This window comes from Stigmatopora argus, chromosome 7 (assembly GCF_051989625.1).
Source record: "Stigmatopora argus isolate UIUO_Sarg chromosome 7, RoL_Sarg_1.0, whole genome shotgun sequence".
Lineage (NCBI taxonomy): Eukaryota > Metazoa > Chordata > Actinopteri > Syngnathiformes > Syngnathidae > Stigmatopora > Stigmatopora argus.
In genome coordinates, this window is record NC_135393.1 from 15080661 (window position 1) to 15102622 (window position 21962).

At 46.3% G+C, this 21962-nt stretch overlaps 4 protein-coding genes and 1 long non-coding RNA gene across 7 annotated transcripts; 3 read left to right on the top strand and 2 right to left on the bottom strand.

Moving 5' to 3' along the window:
• Positions 1 to 1495: 1495 nt before the first annotated feature.
• On the top strand, positions 1496 to 9552 carry LOC144076917 (uncharacterized). The gene is made up of 4 exons (XR_013300820.1): positions 1496 to 1788; positions 2040 to 2148; positions 6270 to 6483; positions 7573 to 9552. It is a non-coding gene; the product is annotated as an uncharacterized LOC144076917 (long non-coding RNA).
• On the bottom strand, positions 2260 to 10448 carry ppp1r12c (protein phosphatase 1, regulatory subunit 12C). Its single transcript, XM_077604271.1, has 20 exons — positions 10058 to 10448; positions 8836 to 9010; positions 8629 to 8759; positions 7563 to 7681; positions 6778 to 6937; positions 6557 to 6701; positions 6401 to 6475; positions 6242 to 6321; positions 5823 to 5935; positions 5667 to 5737; positions 5451 to 5584; positions 5266 to 5353; positions 4973 to 5090; positions 4556 to 4671; positions 4401 to 4438; positions 3770 to 3803; positions 3507 to 3611; positions 3387 to 3437; positions 3249 to 3299; positions 2260 to 2850 (listed from the first exon to the last, which is right to left on the bottom strand). Exons 1-20 carry the CDS (start codon positions 10264 to 10266, stop codon positions 2764 to 2766), a joined length of 2100 nt encoding a protein of 699 aa, XP_077460397.1. The 5' UTR covers positions 10267 to 10448; the 3' UTR covers positions 2260 to 2763.
• Positions 10449 to 11466: 1018 nt separating this feature from the next.
• Positions 11467 to 13172, top strand: LOC144077232 (nicotinate-nucleotide pyrophosphorylase [carboxylating]-like). Its single transcript, XM_077604798.1, has 4 exons — positions 11467 to 11719; positions 11920 to 12230; positions 12289 to 12420; positions 12957 to 13172. The coding sequence occupies exons 1-4, from the start codon at positions 11467 to 11469 to the stop codon at positions 13170 to 13172; spliced, it is 912 nt and encodes a 303-aa protein (XP_077460924.1).
• An 83-nt stretch (positions 13173 to 13255) lies between these two features.
• Positions 13256 to 16032, bottom strand: eif4a3 (eukaryotic translation initiation factor 4A3). Its single transcript, XM_077604275.1, has 12 exons — positions 15723 to 16032; positions 15122 to 15194; positions 14981 to 15047; positions 14856 to 14918; positions 14664 to 14796; positions 14485 to 14565; positions 14273 to 14414; positions 14066 to 14204; positions 13891 to 14006; positions 13707 to 13814; positions 13508 to 13635; positions 13256 to 13432 (listed from the first exon to the last, which is right to left on the bottom strand). Exons 1-12 carry the CDS (start codon positions 15871 to 15873, stop codon positions 13416 to 13418), a joined length of 1218 nt encoding a protein of 405 aa, XP_077460401.1. The 5' UTR covers positions 15874 to 16032; the 3' UTR covers positions 13256 to 13415.
• A 36-nt stretch (positions 16033 to 16068) lies between these two features.
• Positions 16069 to 21844, top strand: rcor3 (REST corepressor 3). Of its 3 annotated transcripts, XM_077604273.1 has the most exons (13): positions 16069 to 16321; positions 16414 to 16676; positions 16806 to 16862; positions 17621 to 17698; positions 17769 to 17821; positions 17890 to 18051; positions 18129 to 18253; positions 18869 to 18947; positions 19525 to 19743; positions 19820 to 19897; positions 20297 to 20354; positions 20420 to 20640; positions 20719 to 21844. In XM_077604273.1, exons 2-13 carry the CDS (start codon positions 16553 to 16555, stop codon positions 21046 to 21048), a joined length of 1584 nt encoding a protein of 527 aa, XP_077460399.1. In that variant the 5' UTR covers positions 16069 to 16321; positions 16414 to 16552; the 3' UTR covers positions 21049 to 21844. The 3 variants fall into 3 exon arrangements, with proteins under 3 accessions (XP_077460399.1, XP_077460398.1, XP_077460400.1); XM_077604272.1 differs by lacking the exon at positions 16069 to 16321 and having other exon boundaries at positions 16328 to 16676; XM_077604274.1 differs by lacking the exons at positions 16069 to 16321; positions 16414 to 16676; positions 16806 to 16862 and adding an exon at positions 16870 to 17537.
• Positions 21845 to 21962: the final 118 nt, after the last annotated feature.

Sequence of the window (21962 nt, forward strand, 5' to 3'; positions counted from 1 at the left end):
TGTGGTTAATCGATTGGGGATGATTCGGGTTGGTGGTGGATCGATGAGCCGTTTGGAGGCAGTCGATAAGTTGTGTTGGGATAGTCGATTGATTGTCTGTCGGCATCGGTTATTGGCTACGTGGTAAACTGTTTCATTGATTGTTGATGGTAGTCAGATGACTGGTCAGGGATAGTCAATGAATGGTTTATGATGATTGATTACGGATGAATCGGTAGTTCGGTTTGTGGGGAATCGATCAGCCGTATGGAGCCAATCGATTATTTGTGTTGGAATAGTCTATGAACTGTCTGTGACCGTCAAATATTGGATCTGTTTCATTGTCTAAGACTGTCGTTTAGGGATCATTGGTGACCGATTTGCCCCTTTTGCTTGGGACATTACAACCCCAACACTTAATAGTACGACTTTATTCTGGTGATCCAATTTTCTTTCTTTGGTCCTAAAAGAAGCGAGCCCTGTTGCCGCCTGGAAATGGAAAATCAAGGGCTCACTTGGCGAGCAAGTCCCTTCCAGCCCCGTTGAAGCGGAACTCGTTTTCACAGGACGCTCGTCAACTTGCCCGTTGCTCCCCCCAAATCTAGCCTTCCAATTGAAGAATGTTTAGAAGAATTGGAGACAAACAAAGATTGTGGCCTTATCGCCAAGTCACGTTTTGTGTTCTCGTCCGGCGGTCTTCCTCTTTTGCCTTAATGTCCACGTGTCCTCCCGAGCCGGCTTCGATGCCGTCGTCCTCCGCTGCCTGCCGCCGATGGGAGATTTCGACGGCGTTGGGAACAACCGCTAGCCGATTTTTGGGTCATTGTTTTTTCAAACTGTTACAAACATTTTGATAACACTCAGTATTTCATACAAAGACCTGTTTTGAAAAGAAAAACACACAAATGACTGGTCATGCAAACCCTAAATGAACTCGTACTGTACCGGAGCATATGGATGTAGAGCTTTTTTCTTCTTCTGTGGTTCTTTTTAAAGCTATGTATTCCTGCGTCATACATTCCTTATCATTGTATAGTTCCTATAAAATCACTGGCATGCTGGTGGGGTTGTACATGATATCATTTGTGATTGGTCTTGCTCAATAAAGATTTTGCTCAATTTGGACTCAGCCTGACTTAAACTCCAGAATCTGAGAAAATTGAGAAAAATGCTCTTCCTCTGGTCAAGGTGCACCCCCTTTCCCACCAATTTATTGTTCTTAAAAGTCTTTTGAACAGGGTACAAAACTACAATCACTTGCAATTATAGTTTTTTTCTTGCACTGTTTCTGCAAGAAAAGACAAATTATTAGATTCATTGGACATTAGATGCAATCAATGGCCGTCAGTTAAAGGAATGTCCCACAAAATATTAACTTGAACAAACAAAATGAGCCTAACACAAAATTGTTAGTTTTTATTTTTCGTTCTCTCAACTGTATTAATTTATAATAATAATAAAACACAACAAAGGCAGAAAGGCAAGAGTTTTATATACATACAAGGGTGCACGTAATTGGTACACAAGTGCGCATGCGCGACAGAAACCACACAGGTGCATCATTATGAGCATCACCATCCGCCTTTACGAAAATGTGCAAATGATGACGCTAAACAAACAAACAAACATAAATTAATATGCTTATTTGGTATTTCGCCACCAAAGAAGAAACAACTAACCGAGAAGGAGCTAAATAAGCGAGTTGTTTTTTCTGAAAAATGTCTCCAAGACGTCCTGTGCCCTGAAGCTAACGACGACCGCACTGAAATAAGAGTTCCTGCTTATATCCACAACCAGCCGATAAAACAGGTGCGTGTTTATAAAAAGGTAAATGACTTTAAACCACCTTTTATTCGATAAACGCGAAAAGAGCAGCGAATAAATAGCGCTCAAGCTATCGCTAACAAACATGCTAGCCGAGAAGAATTAGCTAACCGGCTTTTAACCGGATGTAGTGACAACATCAATCACTAACAACGGCGAACGAAGTGTCCTATTTTTCTCCTTTCACAAATCAAATTATTGTTATTACAAGCGTTATTGACGCATTTTTTCCTCAGGCAAATTTGGACTCATTAAACTCTTTGCTGGCCATCGACAGCCACTTCAACTTTTGGAGAAAAAAAAACACCAGACGACATTGAAGACTGCTTCCAAACACAATCTCCTGTGAGTAATACTTGTAATCAATTTATGTGCACCCCTTTTTATAATATGAATTAGTTTGGAAATCATGCTCTACCGCTCACCCCAAAAATGTCAGAGTCAATAGTCTCAATGTTGTAGTTACACTCACAAGCCTCCAGTTTAATAACAAAATGAAATAACATCAATATAAAGCGTTAATATTCTTGTCTAATGCTCATTTACACACGCTGAGATGATGATGATGATGTCACTCTTGGTCCACTTTCAGTTAAAAGAAAATTGATACGATGCAGGCTAGGCAACATTCATTCAATTTGGCACATTTTTCCTATTCCAAGTCACCAACAGGGAAGTTTGCTTTTGCCTTTCTGAGGTCCAAAATATCACTTAGCATGGCTTTTAGTCACTTTACACAACGTTTATACAAAAAGGAGAGAAGCACAAAATATTCCAGTTAAAAACGAGCATAAAATGCCAGGTGAAAAGAGGGTGTGAAGCACCAAGTCCACAGAAAGGTGCTCATTTTAAACATCATACAGCAATTCCTCAGTAGAATTTTTGTTCGGTTACCCTTGGCTGTGTTTTACACAAATGGGACTCGGCTGTCTTTTTTTTGTTTTTTTGTTTTGAAACAATTCATCTAGACAGTTTGCTGATAACTCGAATGAGGGCAGCGTTTTCATCCTTGAGCCTCTGGTTGTCTGCTTTCAGGTCGACCAGAATCTTTGGGAGAAAAAAATAAAAATAGGTGTCAGGATGTTGTCAATGGATCAATTTGAAGAGTAATTATTTAGAACGATAATTCTTAAACAGCCATTTTATCCCCCTCTTAAAATAATTATCTAACTCTTTTTTTGTCTAAATCGTCCACTCATTTCCAGTAAAAAAATGCCTACATCTTCAGTTAAACAGATTGTGCCAATCCAAACATTATTTTTCCTTTTGGTGCTAATTTGAACCTTTTTTTGGGCATTTGGTGCATTTTTGCTATTTAGGTTTGTCAGGAGACTGTTTTAAATTTCACTAAAATTACTTAATCATAGTTGACTTTAGATGGAATCTTGGCTTAATTTATTATGCACGTCCAGTTGTTTCTATATTTTTTTATAATGATTAAGAACCTTCAATTCGTCTTCCAATTCCACTGCTCTCCTCTGGAGCGCCAACTTCTCCTAAAACACGACACAAAGCAAAGAAAAGGCCATGAAATGTTTCCTTTCAGCAACACCACTGACACAAATATAGCAAAAGAGACTTACAAATCTCTCCAGTTCCAACAAGGCGGGTCTGTCCGTGCTGCCATCTTGGCTCTGCCACAGAGATCAATTGCAACCAGTGAGTCAACCTTAAGAACTTTGAAGTAAAAATTTTGCCCGTACCTGTCTGAATCTCTCCAAATCCACTTTATTTTGGCTGAGCAGCAGTTCCATCTCCTGCAGCTTGTCCTTCAGAGACAGGTTCTGCTGCAGTACCTGAAAATAGAGCTGTGGGGGGCGCATAAACATACAGGGTCAAGTTTTCTACATTGATTTAGACATCCCATCACTTCTAAAGTAATTTTTCTTAATAATACTCCAGCATTTTGTTGTTTGATTTTGAGCTAAATGTAAGCTTCTGTATGAAGAGGACTTCAGACACATACTATCCTGTAGTCGGCGTCTTCTAATCCGCTCGTACTGTAGAGAAATGGAACACAAATGACAACTCAGATTACACCTGACTTGACTGATGAATCAAACAATACTTAAAAACTTATTTTTTTTAAAATTAGGGCTGCTTTGAAAGTTGCCCGAAAATATTAAGGCCATTTTTAGTCATTTACATGATCACTGATAGAATTGAATTTGTAACTTAAATACACCTTACAATAGCAACTAGTGCTAATGATAAACGTATATATACATAAAAAAAGACTATACACAGTGGTACCTCTACTTACAAAATTAGTTTTCATTTGCATCAATAATTTTAAATAAAGAACTCAGTGACAACAAATGACAGGCAAAAAAGTTGTTGTTGTGAGGGTCCAATGGGAAGCCAGCAGTGTCAAGCAGGACGCAAGGCCATTTCAAAATAAAATAACAGATACATAAAATGTATTGAAGTTTGGGGGATTTTGTAACATGGATCTTGTTGTCATGTATTGTCATTTGCATATCCAAGTGTTTCGTAAACTGATTTATTTATTTATTTAGAGGCATTTGTAAGGAGAGGTGCCACTATGCATCCAAATATCTTTTTTATTTATTAAAAAATAAATCAAAGAAACGTACGAGGAGTCGTCGTTGCTGTTTGGATCGTCGTCATCATTCTGAAACACAATAACTTGTCAGTAACACGCCCCGAACAATTTTACATCGCTTTCTGAACCTGTAAAAGGTCCGAAATGATTCAAAGTCTACTGGGCAGGAGTGTCTTTTTTTTTTACCTCTCCACCTGGCTGAATGACACCGGTGGAGCGCCTCTCTTTTCTGGCTCGCCTTCTGTCCTTCACCCCCAGGCGTTTGTCTCCCTCATGCTCGTCCTGCTTCAGTGAGTCCGTGTCTGTAATGGCAAGGCCATTTTTATAATCAGCTGACCTTGCTCGTAATGTCAATTTACAATGATTAGAATGAAAAAAGTGTATAGTTGTAATCAGGGACACGCCAAAATGATACTCTCCTAAGTTTAGCTGAATTTGGTAGCATTAGCATTGCAAGTCACGAATTCGGTGTTACCGAGAGGGCGCGTATCATCAAACGGCTAGCTCAATGTGAAATCTTATTTATAGTTCTTGTGCCTTTAATTTGATAAGCTCAATGAAAAAATAGTGAGGAACTTTGGAACGCGGAGAGATAAAACTCACCTCTCTCGGCAGGCGTGAGAGTGATGATGGGGCTAACGGGCTGAATGTTACGAGGCTGGGGATGCGCGGCTTTAGACATGGTCTTCTCGGCTTCCTTTAGGTCGGTTAAGGTCACACCCTGTATTGAGAAAACACATTTTAGTTTGTTTTTCTGTAAAACAGTAAAAACAGTCGTGACACATTCAGTAGATGATGCTACAAAAAATGGTTTTACATCATTCTGGACAAGCTATTGACATAAGTAGTAGACCTAATTCTGTTCATTCTATTGTCACAAGCAGAATGTAATGTACCTGAGTAGAGCGGCGCGACTGTCGCAAGAGTCGAGAGCGAGCTTTCCTCTGAGACTCGGATTCCTCATCTCTGACCGGAGCCTGAAACCTGAACAAATGCAACTTAGGAACCAAAGATGGCTAAAGATTTTGGAAAGTTGTCCAGTACAAGTCTCGTGTTCAATATGCCGTTGTGCGTTTCCTACTTGCGGCGCTCCGTCGTAGGCGTGTTGGGACTCTCAGACGTGCTGTCCCTCGTGTGAGGCGTGGGCTGAACTCGAGCCGTGCGACTTGCCTTCTCCTGTTCTTTATCTTCCTCGCTGCCTCTCTCGTCCGACGTCTATGTTGCAAAAATAAGAACAGTAAAAATACAACAAAACTCCGCCACATTAGAGCCCACCAACAAAGTTTGCAACTCTGACCTTGTCAACTGGACTCGCTGCAGATGTGGTGGTTCCACTTTCATTGTCTGGACTGGACACAGAGGAGCTTTCTGGAAGAAGAAAACAATCTGATGGATGAAGATGAGCCTGAAGCGATTATAAACAGAAAGAAAATGATCAGATCAGCTGGTTTACCGGGACTGCTTTCCTTGTCCTCACTAAGCTCCAGGCCTGCCGAGACGCCACGTTCTTTGGACTGGTCCTGCAAGTTCATCTTGTCTTTGCTGCTCATCCGGCAAACTGAGCTCCTGATGGCATCAAATTGTTTCACTGAGTCTCGTTGAATGTTGGCAACGGTGGAAACATCATTAATTGCTTCTTTTTTAAAATAAATGGAGTGACTAATGTAGAGAAATTGTCCAAGCATTTCTCTTATGGAATAAGATTGACAGACACCTGAATACATCTTTAAAAAAATCAACCGCACCGTCATTTTACGACTACAATTGTGCAACAACGCTCAAAGTGAGGGAAAAAAGTAGTGTTATTGACTGAAAATAACTTTAATATTTGATACAGAGCTAAAAGCTGAACTGTATAAGACAGATACTAACCTCCGTTTTTTATTTTGTGCATTTACAGTGGTAGCGCCTGGCTGGTTTTGCCGCTCTCTTATGGATTGTTCGTTCCGCCACTGGGGAGAAGCAAAAAAATAAAATAAAAGCTCAAGTGAACCTGGCACCTGACTGGAATAATGGCAAAAAATATCTCACATTGGCTTGCTTCTGAGCCAAATCCTCCAGAAGCTCCTCCACGGTCTCGTCGGCGACATCCAAAGGCGTCTGACCCTGAGAAGGTATGTTTTTCACCCGTCGATAAAACCAGAAAGAACGACCCAAAATGGAAAGAATTTGACGATGAAGCATTACCGCGCAGCTACGGGCTTCCATGTTGCACATCTGCTCGGCTAAAATGTGACAGGCCTCCCCCTGACCCCAGTGGGCAGCGGCGTGGAGAGGAGTCCATCCGTCAAAGTCCATCGCCGAGACGTCCAGTCCGCATTGACACAATAACCTGGCAGAGGAGTTTCTCACTTTTAACAAATGCAATTTCCTAAGTCATACGCAAACATTGAACACAAAAAGCCCACTTGAGCGCCTCCACGTAGCCTTTGGCGGCGGCCACGTGTAAGGGAGTGGCCCCGGTCCTGGGATGGCGTACGTCGACGGGCGGGCCTTCGGTCAGCCAGGTCCGGGCGTCCGTGGTGATCTGCTCCTCCTCCATCCGCTTGACGGCCTCCAAGTCTACGCCTGAACGCGGGCAGAATATCAATTTTGCAACCCACGTAAAGTCACTGGTCACATATCGTATATGTTGCGACGACACACTGGCGAAATGGAGCGCTTTTACGAACCGTAACCCCAACTGCCAATGTGCTCTAAGACTTGATATCAAAATGGCAGTTTAGTGTCTCTAGATAAAACATTGAAATATTCCAAGCATTTAAAAAAACAAAGCATTATAAACCCATTTAAAAACAGGAATTTGATTCCACAGCCAGGTACAATTTAATAATAATGCTAAGGATTATGATTTAGAGCAGGGTGACAAACATGCAGCCCACGGGCCAGGAGTGGCCCGCTGGGAGGTCCGATCTGGCCCGCACTTTGCCCAATTTCCTATCAACAAACACATTTCTTTATTCTGCCATCAAAACAGCGCCTTCGATGACTGCCAATGAGTTCATAAGGAACCTTACAATGCCCGAAAACCAACAAGAAGTCACCTTGACAATGACAAATGTCCAATGGACTTAAAGTGCTTATTTCAGGAGTAAACTCATTGGTCAAACTGTCCGTCGTTTCGCTCGGCAGGAAAACCTGCCTCACTTGGCCCTTTGTGGAAGGGGTTGGAGTTAACGTGTTGTTTGTTTACCTTGTCTCAGACTGTATTCCTGGAGAAGCGTCTCGGTGGTCTCATCCAGAGCGATGTCCACCGGAACGTCGCCATCGCAGTTGACGGCCGAGAGAGAAGCACCGTGCCGCAAAAGGAAACTGACAAATCAACCGCAGAGTAAGAAGCCCATTTTAAAAAAATCGATACACGAAAGACTACTCGTTAACAGGAAATTCAAACTATTAGCCCGCCACTCTCAAACACAACCCGGTGTATTTAATGGCCCCTCAGCGAGGTTTCAAATGATGCACAAATTGTAGCCAACGCGCCGTGTTCAATCTTTAACGGAGCTGTTGTTCTGCCAAACACGACAACAATGCTAGCATTGTTAAATGCGGGAATAGCCTTGGCACCCACAGAACACCCTGGCATCGATAAACACAGTCCAACAGTGTTTCCACCAAGTATTCACAATATTTCTTTCTTTTTTTTTTCTATAAAATCCAACCTTCTACCATTTGATCAATTAGTTACCGCAAAAATCATCATTTTACGGTGGCGATTCAAATATTATCAATATTGTAAACAATCTAGCATATTTGACGATTCAATTACTAAAGAGAAAAACATGCTTTATCATATTTCAAGTGCAACTTTGGGTCATTTTATTTGACAGGGGGTTCATAAGACTGCCAATATTATGGCATGAATGCTTAAGACAGATGTCTCATACAGTAAAGTGTCACTTTTGGTGTCGTTATCATGACGACCAGACATGAATTATGCCACTTTGACATTGGTTCATCATGACAACTTGACATAATGATTCTGTCACTTTTAATGGAAACGTGACACATAAATAACATGTCAGGTTGCCATGACAATGACACAAAGTGACATCATTTACTAGAGGACACTCAGTGACATCTGTCATAAGCATTCATTATTTTATTTTTTAGGACAGTGTCATGTCATATTTATGAGGTTCTTATGATAAGTTGCGATGAAAAAGTGAAAATGTAGCGGATGACACTTAGACATGGCGGCCAATGAAAATAAGCGACAAAGCAAAGACGTTAGAACGGCGGAGACGAGCGCCACGTACTCTGCAATTTCCCGGTAACCACAGGAAGCGGCGACGTGCAGGGGCGTCCAGCCCTCGCTGTCGACCTGGTTGACGTTGGCGCCGCGCTCCAAAAGAAAAGACACCATCTCCATGCTCCCGTCAATGCAGGCCTTTTACAATCAAGTTGAGTTGTCGTCAGACGTTAAGGGGAACAAAAGCGAGGGCGGTAAAAGAAAGCCACCGCACCTGATGTAAGGCGGTTATTCCGTCGGCATTGGAACAATTAATAATTTCCGTGGCGTCCTCCTTGTCGCCGCTCAACATCCCTTTGGCTTCCTGCAGCATCACTTGGGCCTCTTCTGTGTCGTCGCTGGCGCAGGCGGCCAAGAACTCTGCGGCTCTGTCGAACCTCACCCTTTTTCTAACCGGTGCGACAAGCAAGCGTTGGTTAGACAGATTCCCGTTTTAAACACGCTCAAAGGAAACGAGTATGCACATTTACCGTGTTAATCCTAGCAGAAACAATTAACACATCAATTAAAACCAGTATTTTCAGGACGTGGTTAATTCCGCCTGAGTGGTATCAGCCAATTCCAATGCTAGATCAATACCACGTAAGATATTGACATATTACATACAATTTTCGTATTTTTTTTTGTTTTAAAACCATATGAGTGCCAAGTTACTTTACACCATGGGTGTGTCAAACTCAGTTTGGTCTATTTTTGTTCACTTGCCACCAATGTAATGGCACTGACAGATGTGTCATCATTGACAGCGATGTGGTGTACATTACAATAAATTTTAAAAAAACAACAACAAAAAGAGACGTGGATCCAAGTCGTGTGTATTCAAGCTGCAAATATTTTGCCATGTAGCAGCTTGAGAAATCTTGGCTGGTTTAACTGTTAGATTGTTTAACCCTTTCGAAGGCACTCATTGGTTGTCAATGGCTGCGCCAGATGTTCAATCCGTTTTGAATGGGAGAGGCTGGGATGGATTTATCCCAGTTTTAAATAATTGGTCTTTAATGCTATTAAGTCAATTTTAAAATAAGAAAGTAGCCAGGTATGTCTTATAAGATGAAAATTACAGCAGAAATAATGATAATAATTTTAAAGTGATATAGCAATAATTAAGACTGTCGTTTAGAACACTTCATAATGCTACATTGACTGCCAATGACAACAAAAGACGTCCAATCCAGTAATTGCATCGGACGTCTATCGTTGTCAATGGGACTCAAACATAATCACTCGATTCCACTCATCCCAGTTGAAATTGATTTTTTTTTTTTAAGTCTAAGGCCGTCAATGGCAGCGGCTGATTTGTCCAAGAGAAGACAACAAACCTCCCATTTGTAGCCCACCCACACAAGTCCCGGCACATTCTTCATTTGGAAGCTTCTTAGCTATGCTTAAAAGGCTGCCAAATGAGCGAAAAAGCTCCGTCTTCCCTTTTTGCTCACCTCCGTTTGAGTAGCGGGCTGCTTTCGTCGCCCCCGGACACGGGTTCCTCACACGGCGGTTGGCGGAGCTCGGCCTCCGGATCTCGGCTTCCTCTTTCCGCGGCATCCCCTCGCCACCTCCGCCGGGGCACGGCCGACGCTTTGTCGGTGCAGGAACCGGCCCAGCGCTTTAGCTGCTCCCGCCGCTTGGTCCTCGCCGAATCGCCCATGAATTTATGAGAAGAGGACGTTGTTATGAACAATTAAACCATAGCCAGGAAGACAACGACACACCCTCCATGCGTGGACTGTCACTTCCTGGTCGCCGCTGGCTGCGAGCGAGAAGCTGGAGGACGCCTCTGCTTGGCGCTTGTGCGCATGCGCGCGGGCCCCGCTTCACCAAGTTGCACGCGGTGTCGTCTGCCGCACTCGAAGGAAATGCAACAATAAGAGTCGTCATCGGACTTCCTGCCATTGTTTCATGACGCTCAAATATATGTTCCAGAGTCAATTTGGCACTGTGGAAAAACACCCGAGGATTTTTGTATTTATCTAGTTAACTAGAATTCTAAATAAATATACATCATCTTTTACGCTGGACTGTCCTTCATTTCAATGCTTCGCCGTCCATCATGTGCCTGGAGCGGGACACTTGTTTGTCCGTCTTTTGGGAGTGTCACCTGAAGGCAACATTCCAGTGTGCTCACAAATACTGTAATGTTGAATTTGGATAGTGCTCTTTTGCTGTCAACATAATCCAAATATTTCTTTTTGTGGATATATGCACTCATCTCTCGATGATAATGTGTATAAGAAAGCATATCACATAAATGTAGTATGTTATGATGTTCTTACAAAGCAGTAACAGTAAATGAGCAATGTGTATTTTTCTTTTTGTCACATTGTTGAGAATAGTTCACTCGTTCCTGAGAAAGATTGGAATCAATATGTCCGCAGTGCTAACACTTCCTCTGTTGTTCCTAAACATTCCAACGCAGAGGGTCAAATTCCACGTCACGTTTTTCAGTGGTTGATGCCGTCAGTCCACCGCAAGGAAGAATCCCAAAAGTAAGTCAAAATCTTAATAGCATTTTATTTGCATTGCACGGAGTTCATTTAAATATGATTTCTGATATGACAGCCTTTTGTTTTATACCTTGATTTCTTTTACTGTACCAAACAACTGGAGGGCCTAAATAACTTCAATCCCTCCATAACTATAACGTTCTCTAAATGTAATGTGCATGATTATGCGTACTGGATACAACAGCATATCAATTTTATTAAAAGAATTTAGCAACACACTTAGCGGACGCCATAGATCGTTATTTGTTAACTAGCAAAGGCAAGCTGTACATTTCTTGTGATAATAGTGACGATAAAAGAAATAGCTGTGCTTTCTTTAAAACATATTTTTGTGTGATTACAGAATGGTCCCTTCCAGACAAATAGCCGCTCACTCACTCCCACCACACGCCGTGGCGCAGCTAGCAAAGGCATGGCTAGCCGAGGACACGCCGAACTTTGACCCGGCCGGAGTGTGTGTGGGGTCTCGAGAGGTGGAGGCCAGGCTCCTGTGTAAAAGCCCCCGGAGTATTTTGGCAGGAAGTCCCTTCTTTACAGCCGTGTTTCAAGAGGTCGGCTGCACCGTGGATTGGATTTTCCAAGATGGAGATGAGATTGGTATGTCTTGAATCCAAGGTGGCGCTTTAAGGGTTATATTTTGGACGTTGATCAGTTTTGGGATTGACGTCTCAAATTGATGGACTAAAACTGAGCGGGCCTCTTTTTAAAATTGCTTTGCGTCCGGCCCACGAGGTCGAGTCGACATGCAGGTGGCCCGCCAACCAAACCGAGTTTGACACCCCTAAATTAAATCCTAGGTCCCGACGCCATCACGCTGACTGCCGTGGTGCGAGGCCCAGCCAGGTGCGTCCTCCTGGGCGAAAGGCCAGCTCTGAACTGTCTCGCCCGAGCCTCGGGGATCGCCACCAGATGTTCCCGGCTCCGAAAAATGGCGGCGACGGGAGGGTGGCGCGGAGAAGTGGCGGGCACGCGGAAAACAACGCCCGGATTCCGCTTGGTGGAGAAATACGCCATGCTGGTGGGAGCCGTGTCCACGCACAGGCATGACTTGAGCGGAATGGCGATGCTGAAGGACAACCACGTGTGGGCTTCGGGAAGCATCACGGAGGTGGGCATCGGCGCGACGCCATCCAGAATGGCGACTTTACGGATTTTCTGTTCTACAGGCCGTGAAAGCCGCCAGATCCGTGTGCGGTTTTAGCAGTAAAATTGAAGTGGAGTGCCGCTCCACAGACGAGGCCATGGAGGCGGCCGCGGCGGGAGCAGACATCGTCATGCTAGACAACTTCCAGGCACAGGTGGGTAGAAAAGCAAAATGGGATGGAAAGCCACTGCTTTGTTTGCAGTACGGTGGCACTTCTACTTAGGAAATGAACTTGTTTCGTAATTTGGATTTTTCATGAGTAGAGCAGTTGGTAAATTCTCTAATTCGTTGCAGTCCTCAAAAGAACGAGCAACTAAAAATGTTCAGTGCCCCAGTTTTGTATGAAAGATGTGAGAAACATAAAAGTATGAGGAAAATGATTGATTCATGTATTAAAATGAATAAACATTTTCTATTCGTGCAGGTGCAAAAGCGTGAGGTAGCTAAGTTTGGCAACAGACAAAACACACCTTAACTTCAAGTGATGAATTCAAACAGAACGCAATGCAATCATGACAAAAATAACAGATTCAGTTCATGTATTGACGCTTTGGGTGATTTCGTAACTTGAATCTTGTTTTCGTATATTGGAACGGTCATTTGTACCCCAAAAGATTTCGGAACCTAAACATTTCACATGTAGAAGTGTGTATTTTGCAAAAATCATGTTCTGCTCATTTTCTCCTACAGGCACTCCATGTTGCAGCCAGCGCAGTCAAGCAAGAATTCCCTCATCTTCTGATAGAAGCCAGTGGAGGCGTGACACCCGAAAACATAACGGATTACTTCTCTCCGTGCGTGGACATCATCTCCCTCGGCTGCATTACACAAGGGTGCCCAGTTGTGGACTTCTCACTCAAGGTTCAGAGGCCAGATTTAGCCGGTAAGACCCACCCGCTTCCCTAGGAAAAAAAACAGCCTTCTCGCGCGCTAGTCAATATTTTCATAGCAGCTAATGAGCCCATTTAACCGAAAGATCACCACCAAAAGCTTTTTCAAAGAACTTTTATTGTGAAATAAACACGTGGTCAAACAGACAACAGTTTTTTTTGCCAGGCATCGCCACGGTAACAAAAAAATTCCAAATCCAAAAAAACAGGCTATATTTACACAAAGAGCAGCCGCTAAAAGAAGAGCGAGAGGGGGAGGTCAGATGAGATCGGCCACTGCGGAGGAGAAAAAAACAAGACGTCAGCGGCCCCCCCGCGTAAAAGCACCGGGTGCCTGGTCCACGCATTTACCGTTCATGGGCATCTCGTCAATCTGCGTGGAGTAGTACTGCTCGATGTCCCGCAGGATCCTGATGTCGTCGTTCTTGACAAAGTTGATGGCCACACCTTTACGGCCGTAGCGACCCGAGCGGCCAATCCTAAAAGGAGCAAAGAGACGGCGGGGTCAAAGCTCGGCGGCGTGAAGAGGGCGAAGCCAGTCGGGGCCTACCTGTGGATGTACAACTCTCTGTTGTTGGGCAGGTCGTAATTGATGATCAGGGACACCTGGGGAACGTCCAGACCACGCGCCCAAACATCTGTGGAGATCAAGACGCGACTGCGCACGTACGAGCAGGTCGCTCAGTCACACGCTCGTCGGGACCGGACCCCCGCCCGTCGTTTTTTGCGAATACCTGGCTCCCGAGCGGAACTCCTTCATGATGGACTCGCGCTCCTTCTGCGGCATGTCGCCGTGCATGGACGAGACGGTGAAGTTGGCCTCTCGCATCTTTTCCGTCAGCCAGTCCACCTGAAAGCAAGGGGCCGCGTCAGCCCGAGTCGTCGGGCCGGTGGCGCCTTCCCGCCCACCTTGCGCTTGGTGTTGCAGAAGATGACGGCCTGCGTGATGGTGAGCGTGTCGTAAAGGTCGCACAAGGTGTCGAACTTCCACTCCTCGCGCTCCACCGCCACAAAGAACTGCTTGATTCCCTCCAGCGTCAACTCATCACTGGGGAAGACAAACGCTCGCTCGTCCTGCACTTTCGCACGAGAGGGGCAACGCGGAGATCCGCCTACCGCTTGACCAGGATCCGGATGGGGTCGGTCATGAACTTGTTGGTCATCTCCAGGATCTCGTGGGGCAGCGTGGCGCTGATGAGGACCACCTGCGTGGCGGGCGGCAGGTAGCGGTACACGTCGTAGATCTGCTCCTTGAAACCTGCGGGCGGGCGGAAAGGTCACCGGGGTCAGCCTGGGTGGGCGCAAACGGCGGCCAACGCGATTCCCACCTTTGTTCAGCATCTCGTCAGCCTCGTCCAAAACCAGCATCTTGATGGCGCGTGTACGGAGACTCCTGCGCCGGATCATGTCTGCACAAAACAAGATTTCAACAAAAAGGGGAAAAACAAGAACAGTATGCAGTCGTACCACTAAATAGCAGTTGCTCATATATTTGACTTCCACTCACCAAAGACTCGGCCGGGGGTGCCCGACACCACGTGCTGGCCATAGTCCAACTTCCTGATGTCCTCACCCACGTTGGTCCCGCCGATGCACGCATGACACTGAACGCTCATGTAGTCGCCCAGCGCCAGCAGCACCTGTACGCAACGGAGCGGTCACCAAGGTGAGCCGGGGAAGGGGCGGGGTTGAAGCTTACCTTCTGGATCTGACCCGCCAGCTCCCTGGTGGGCGCCAAGATCAGGGCCTGTGTCTCCCTCACCTGTGCAGCAAAAATACGGAGTCAGATTGAGCGGAAAAGATGGGCTTCGGGGTCGGTCTGACCTGGATGTCCAGACACTGTAGCACCGACACGCAGAAGGTGGCCGTCTTTCCCGTTCCAGACTGGGACCTGAAAGCAAAAGGAGGTCGCTGAGCGCCGGGCCCACTTCGCGGGAGCGGGGAGGGACGGCGGAGAATCTTTACTGGGCGATGACGTCTCTTCCTTTGATGATCTGCTTGATGGCTCGCTGCTGGATGGCCGACGGCTTCTCGAAGCCTGAGAAAGCAACCGTGCAAGTAATTATTATTAACTCAAAATTCAACTTAAGTGTTTGCAGAGTGGACGATCAGAAATAGTCACGTTAACTATAAAATGTCTGCTAGCTAGAACCATTCAAAAACAGCTAACATTTGAAATGAGCATTTCATATTGATATGAACTGATGCCCGGACATGTCCGGGGCGACAACACAATCAACTTTTCAAATGAACGAGAGCTTGCGTTATTTTCTTATGATCCCGTATAAAATTCTACCTTTTATATACACACAGGTAGTTTAATATTTAGTTTTTCCCGCTTGCTAAGAGCAGTGTCCGTCCGTGGGGTGTTAGCATAAGTTGCTAATGCTAACCCGAAACACGCGAGTTCCATTTACCATTTCAAAACACGACAAAGTGCTTTTCCACCGACTAAAGTGGAGTCTGTGTTTACGTCGCGTCGAACGGGGAGCGAAAATAGTGGCTAGGGATCGGCCTAATTCACTTTTGGCCTTCCGTCCAGAAGCCTCGCGGATCACCGGCCTACCGTAAGCGTAGATGCCGCGAAGCAGGTCCTCCCGCAGGCCCATGGTGTCGAACGTGGGGGTAACGTCCACCTCCTCGCTGGTCTCGAACTCCACCTTGGTCATGTCCTCGTTCAGGAGCCTCTTTCGGCTCTGTATCCCAGCGGCGGCCATTTGGAGACTCGAGCGCTAAAGTATCAAAATAAAACAAGCTAAGAGGGGACGGAAAATTAGGCGCTTGCTAGCTGCTAACACCGGGAAAGGAAAGACACAAGAGATGGTAGCAGAGCGCATGCGCGTCGCCCCACGTGATGACGACAGCGGAAAGCAAAGCCACTGTCGCCGTCATATCCGCTTTGCTTGTCGCTGTACAGTAGTAGTCCCAAATAAAAAATTCTACTACACGACACAACCATCTTTAATTTCATTTGCACGCCTGCATTTAAATATTTGTGTGTCAATTGTATACGCATGCATGCACAGCGTGTAAAAAGTGGGATTTGGGGGATTCTAAAAACATGTCATTAGCGGCCGGACACTGACAGGTTTATGTCGCGTCGACTGCTGGCGGAGGGATCTACTTTAACGCACCCTTCGGCCTCACTGCAAGCTCCGCCTGCTGGTCTGTCCGTCCGCCGCGAGGATTAGGTCCTCTCGTAACGAGCAAGGACCGCTTGTGAATAACAGACCTTGGCTTCCCCCCTCCTCCGACAGCCAAACAAGACTCGCTCTCGCGGACGACGCACACCCAGGCGGAAGCGCACCCGCGCGTCCGTCGAGCGAAGCTCTTTTCGGCGACCCTCGGTGCTTTCCGCGGTGTCCGGCGGTGGCCGTCGAGCAGAAGGGCGACACTATGCCGGGCATGATGGATAAAGGTTCCGAGTATTTGGGCAAGGCTCGTTCCAACGGCACCAAGAGTCCGTCCAACGCCTCCAACGGACACTTGACGGACGAAAGCGGCAGTGACGACGAGCACGGTGGGGCGTCCGTCCGTCCGCCGCTGGGCAGGCAGTGAAGCGGGCAGCCTGCTAGCTAGCCTGTTAGCCGGCTAGCCGAAGCGAAGTCCGATGTGTTACCAAGTGTTTTTTTTGCTTTTTTGTCCGCAGATGTGGGGATGCGAGTGGGAGCCGACTACCAGGCCGCCATTCCTGACTTGGAGGCCGGTGAGAGACCGAGGGACGGGGGGCGAGCGAGTTCGCTCGGTGGAAAGACGCGGTAGCCTCGGAACGCGACGCCGAACCCAGGCTCCTGCCAAAGTGCAACAAATGCCCGCAATTTTTGGAGAGCCTCGAGGGAGATATCCTCGTAATGTTAGGCGTTTGCACGTAGTGCAATATTTTGACGGGTATTTGCGCGAATGTGACAAGACAGCGAGTCGCTTAGCCAGGGGACAGTGCGCCGAGGCTACCACCTGACGCGTAAAAATCAATCTACTTGGCCGCCGATGATGGTGATGCAACCACACCTAGTCTGATATGCTTACGGGAGCATTCTCATAATTTCTATTATGTGGCAAAGCTGACGACATTGACGCAGGAGAGGCAAAAGAGCCAAAGTGAGCTTCCCGTGCCCTTTTTCGTCAGCTTTTATTAGGGTGTCGGGCTGCCTTTTTGTCGGTAGGAGCGCTCCATAGGGGACATCAGCGTGCACCTTGACATTGTTTTTTTATTTGTTTTTTTTAGTGCTGCGACAAAACAAAATGGTGTCTTTGCAAACATCACATTTGCAGAAATTTTTTTCATGAGATTGTGTTGCCCTTAAATGTTGTTAAAAGTGCAGTAGTGTGGAGGAAAGAAATATTTTCGATATGTACTGGGCAAGTGGATCTCTGTTTTCTGGTAAGAGGCTACCAAAAAAACAAAAACAATGATAGTTTGTCTCGTCTGTGGCGTGTTATTGAATTAACGATGATGCGATTTAGGCTCGGGGAAGTATTTGGAGAAGGACACGGGCGGCATGTTGGTGTGGTCGCCTTCTCACGACATCGAAGACGCCAAACGTGAGTGACGGCCCGACACGCGGCGTTCGGCGCGATGGTCCGTCTGTGTAACAACGTTTTCCCTCCGCAGTGGACGAGTACATCGCGCTGGCTAAAGAGAAGCACGGCTACAACGTGGAGCAGGTAGGGCGTCCCCTCCGCCAAAGAACCTTTCCGCCAGTTTTTGCCGTCAAAGCTGGCGTGCCACGCAGGCGCTGGGGATGCTCTTCTGGCACAAACACAACATCGAGAAGTCTTTGGCCGACCTCCCCAACTTCACGCCTTTCCCCGACGAGTGGACGGTGGAGGACAAAGTGCTGTTTGAGCAAGCCTTCAGTTTTCACGGCAAGAGTTTTCACCGCATCCAGCAGATGGTAGGACCACTCCCATTCCGGGTGAGCCGCATTCTTCGCCATTCTTCCCGCTCGCTGATGGGTCGGCGGCTCGTCAGCTTCCAGATAAGTCCATCTCCAGCCTGGTTAAATACTACTACTCGTGGAAGAAGACCCGGTCCAGAACCAGCCTGATGGACCGTCAGGCTCGCAAGCTGGCCAGCAGGAGCAACCAGGGCGACAGGTAGCGTTAGCTTTACGTTTTTTTTAGCTTTCCAACTAAATAGAGATAATCCAAGTTAAGATTTTTCAGGGAGTTTTAAGGAGTGCCACATTTTTTGGACTATTAAGTCGCACCAGTCAAAAAAAAGCATAATTAAGCAATTTTTTTATTTGAACAAACATCCTTTAATGTAAAAATAGTTAAATGGACAACATCGGGCTAAAAAGACTCTGTTAATGTAATATTTAGTTTTTTGAATAACTATAGCCCAAAAAACAGGCTTTTGATACTCGGAGGGGGGAAAAAAAGACAAATAAAATATAAGTCATTTATAAAAAAAAAAAAATAAGTCCCAGAAAATACGCTACGTACTATTTAAAGCTACCGTTGTCATGACTCCCTTGACGCAAGAACGGATAGGCCCAAAACTGAAATCAAAAAGGTTTCTGGTAGATAACAATTCTAAATCAAGGTGCATTGATATGGCCAATGCCGATTTAAAACATACAATTCTGTTCTTTCCCGATTTTGTAAGCTGTTTAAAGTAGAAATGCTTATTCTTCTACAGTTTTTGGTTTATTTGCTCCTTCCGCTCGTGAACGGCGCATAAACTTGTCCCCGTTGTTGACACCGCAGCGACGAGGAGATGGAAGAGGCCAACCCGGCTGAACCCAACGACAGCGACTACGACCCCAATAGAGAAGCCAAGAAAGAGGTAACCTAAGCTAAGATAAGGGTACCACGGTCGATTGGTCGCCCGGAAGGTTATTGATAATTACCATTTAAATCGTTGCACAAATTCCCTAAATACAAACTGCGAATTACTATTTAGTCATACTTTATGCCCTAGTAATTATTAGGCTAAAGAAAAGCTCCAAATTTCCCGGACTTTTATTGTTTTTTGTTGGAGAACTTGTTAAGACCCTGACTGACGTAGCTTCTTAAAGGGACAACACATGTACATACAAACTCTTATACACTCACACGTCGGCTCAGTGAAACTGCTCATGGCCATTTGGCTTTTATTGATGCGTAGACCATGTTGTTTTACCTTGTTTTGCCGCCGGTCTTTTGGTCGCCCGTTGTCGCGGTCGGGGCGACCAAAAGACCGCGACCAAAAGACCGGGGACCAAAACACCGGTGACCAATCGACCGCACACAAAGATAAGTGTTCACTTGGGTTTTTTCTTCTCTAAATGACGACAAGCTTTACTGCGAGAAGGAACGGTGAAGCCTGGGCCGGTCATCCCAGATCTTACTTAGAGCTTTTTTTGTTGTTGTTGGGATGGCAGAACCCGGCAGCGGAGCCCGCCGCGCCGGCCTCCAAGTCGACGCCGGGCCGACGGGAGCACCAGACGCTGCAGCACCGTCATCACCAGCGCTCGCGCTGCCGGCCCCCCAAAGGCATGTACTTGACCCAGGACGACGTGGTGGCCGTGTCCTGCAGCCCCTCTGCCGCCAATGCCCTCCTGCGCCAGCTGGACATGGAACTGGTGTCCCTCAAGAGGCAGGTAAGCTCGGATTTGGACATCCCCGGGCTACCTGATTCTTGCAGGCATCCACGTCTTTTGCTTTTGTCTCGTTCAGGTTCAAAACGCCAAGCAGATGAACAGCGGACTCAAGCACTTCTTGGATCCGGGAATTAACGACTTCCGCCTGCCCGAGGTGGGTCGCCAAAGTCCACTGGCCAACATCGCCCAATTTGTCATATAATGATTAAAACAAACACAAAAAATGCTCTATTTCCGCCGGTCTATGCGTCGTAGTAAGTTTTCATTCGTGCATTTGATACGACTGTTTTTATTTTTGCTAAAATACTTTAGGCAGTCAAAGCATTAAAGTAAAAATAATTAAATGGACAACAGCAGGCTAATTAGGCCACACTTATTGCAACATGTTTTTTTGGTATAACCATAGCCTAAAAAATCCAAAATAACAGGCTTTTGGTTGTCAGAGAGAAAAAAATGTCACAGGCCTAGCCAAACTATGAAAAAAAATAGCAACTTATAGTCCGGACAATACGTCAACACATCTCACCCATTTTTTTTGTTTTAACGCTTGCAGAGTGCTCAGAAGGTGAACGCTCGCTGGACCACTGACGAGCAGCTGCTCGCCGTTCAAGGTGACGCCCCCCCCTCCCTTTTCTTTGTATTTGATTGGACGGCTGACCCGAATTGTCTCGTTCAGGAGTCAGGAAGTACGGCAAAGACTTCCAGGCCATCGCCGATGTCATCGGCAACAAAACGCTGGGACAGGTCAAGAACTTCTTTGTCAACTACCGGCGCCGCTTCAACCTGGAGGAGGTCCTTCAAGAGTGGGAGGCGGAGCAAGGCGACGGGGGCGGGGAGGAGTCCAAGAACGCTTCGGTCACGCCCTCCGGGAGGAGCACGGACGACGAGGACGACGAGGTGAGCGGCCGAACACAAACCCCCGCCGAGTGATGGCTCGACTTAGGCCACGCCCCTTCTTTCCCCTTGCCTTAAAAGGCTCAGGTGGCGTCGGGGGGGTCTCCCGCGGCGGTGGCGGCGGGCTCGTCTCGGTCCCAGGGCGGCGCCACGTCGGGCCCCGCCTCCTCGCTCCAGCAGCAGCCGCCCCCCCTGCTGCGGCCCTCGCTGCCGGCCACGCCCTCCCTGCACCGGCAGCCGCCGCCCCTCCAGCAGCAGCAGCCCCGCCCCAGCCCTCAGCAGCCGCCGCCCCTCATCCGGCCCTCCGACCCGCCCCCCCCTCGTCTCAACCCCCGGCCGCCGGCCGGCCAACGCTCGCCGGCCGCGGCGATCCCGCCGTCGGACGCCGCCTCGTCGTCCTCCCTCCACTGAGGGATGCCAACGCGCGGAGTGGGCGGGGCTTAGGGAGCAGGCCACCGCCGGTAATTGACGTCCGGTGTTGCATTTTTAAAAAACTATTTTTGAAGTTAATTTGAACTCTCAAAAACTTAGTCGATGAGTTGCCGGTAAGTGTTTCACTGGTTAAACAGAAATAAAAGTTGATCCAAAAAAAGCAATTTTTGGAAAATTGCACATAGATGGTTGACTGTCTCTCCCGTGGCTCGTTTCTAGTCACTTCCTATTTATTTTGGAGCATTGTCAGCTCATTGGCTGCCATTGAATTCGCAAGATTTCCATTTCTTGTTGAACGGGAGGAAGTTGGACGTTTCTGACTGAAATTAACTTAAATATTTTTGAGTGTTTTTGTAGATATTTTTATTGGCCAATTTTCACCCAGTGTCTGTTTTTTTCTTCTTTCCTCATTTTCCCCCTTACTGGTAATAAATAGGGATGTTTTTTCACATTTGGACTTTACAACTTTTGTGCACCTTAATTTTCTTCATTTTTTTGTTTGTAAATGTTTATCAGACACAAAATAATAAGAAAGATACCGTTTGAAATAATTTTGCCATTGGGTATGATTTAGGATCGTATTTGGACGTTTTTGCCGTAACGGAGGGGCACAATTCAAAATATAGATTTTTAGTACGTATGGTAATACGGGGCCCAAACAACTTCCGGTACACGTGGTGTAAAAAATAACGAATCTGCTGTTTTTATCGTAATTTTATTATTTTTATTTCCCATATTACATATATTACTTAATAAAATAATTACATGAAAAGCATTTTTGTGGTCACAAAGACGTCGCCAAAAGTGGATGCTCAGAAAATTCAAACAGGTTCCGGCTCACATTCCATTAAAAATAAGCAACAAATCGACTTTACTCTTTCAATATTACCATT

Bases quoted from the DNA above. Each gene is read 5' to 3' on its own strand.
- ppp1r12c (XM_077604271.1), bottom strand. From the start codon at position 10,266: ATGGGCGATTCGGCGAGGACCAAGCGGCGGGAGCAGCTAAAGCGCTGG. The intron at 5,585-5,666 runs GTCAGAGTTGCA...TTTGCAACATAG, and splicing joins CAGCGAGTCCAGTTGACAAG to ACGTCGGACGAGAGAGGCAG. The intron at 3,300-3,386 runs GTAAGTCTCTTT...GTCGTGTTTTAG, and splicing joins TGTTGGAACTGGAGAGATTT to GAGAAGTTGGCGCTCCAGAG.
- LOC144077232 (XM_077604798.1), top strand. From the start codon at position 11,467: ATGGTCCCTTCCAGACAAATAGCCGCTCACTCACTCCCACCACACGCC. The intron at 11,720-11,919 runs GTATGTCTTGAA...ATTAAATCCTAG, and splicing joins CCAAGATGGAGATGAGATTG to GTCCCGACGCCATCACGCTG. The intron at 12,421-12,956 runs GTGGGTAGAAAA...TTTCTCCTACAG, and splicing joins TAGACAACTTCCAGGCACAG to GCACTCCATGTTGCAGCCAG.
- eif4a3 (XM_077604275.1), bottom strand. From the start codon at position 15,873: ATGGCCGCCGCTGGGATACAGAGCCGAAAGAGGCTCCTGAACGAGGAC. The intron at 15,048-15,121 runs GTAAAGATTCTC...TTTTGCTTTCAG, and splicing joins GGAAGAGACGTCATCGCCCA to GTCCCAGTCTGGAACGGGAA. The intron at 14,797-14,855 runs GTAAGCTTCAAC...CGTTGCGTACAG, and splicing joins TGGCGGGTCAGATCCAGAAG to GTGCTGCTGGCGCTGGGCGA.
- rcor3 (XM_077604273.1), top strand. From the start codon at position 16,553: ATGCCGGGCATGATGGATAAAGGTTCCGAGTATTTGGGCAAGGCTCGT. The intron at 17,699-17,768 runs GTGAGTGACGGC...TTCCCTCCGCAG, and splicing joins CGACATCGAAGACGCCAAAC to TGGACGAGTACATCGCGCTG. The intron at 18,948-19,524 runs GTAACCTAAGCT...TTGGGATGGCAG, and splicing joins ATAGAGAAGCCAAGAAAGAG to AACCCGGCAGCGGAGCCCGC.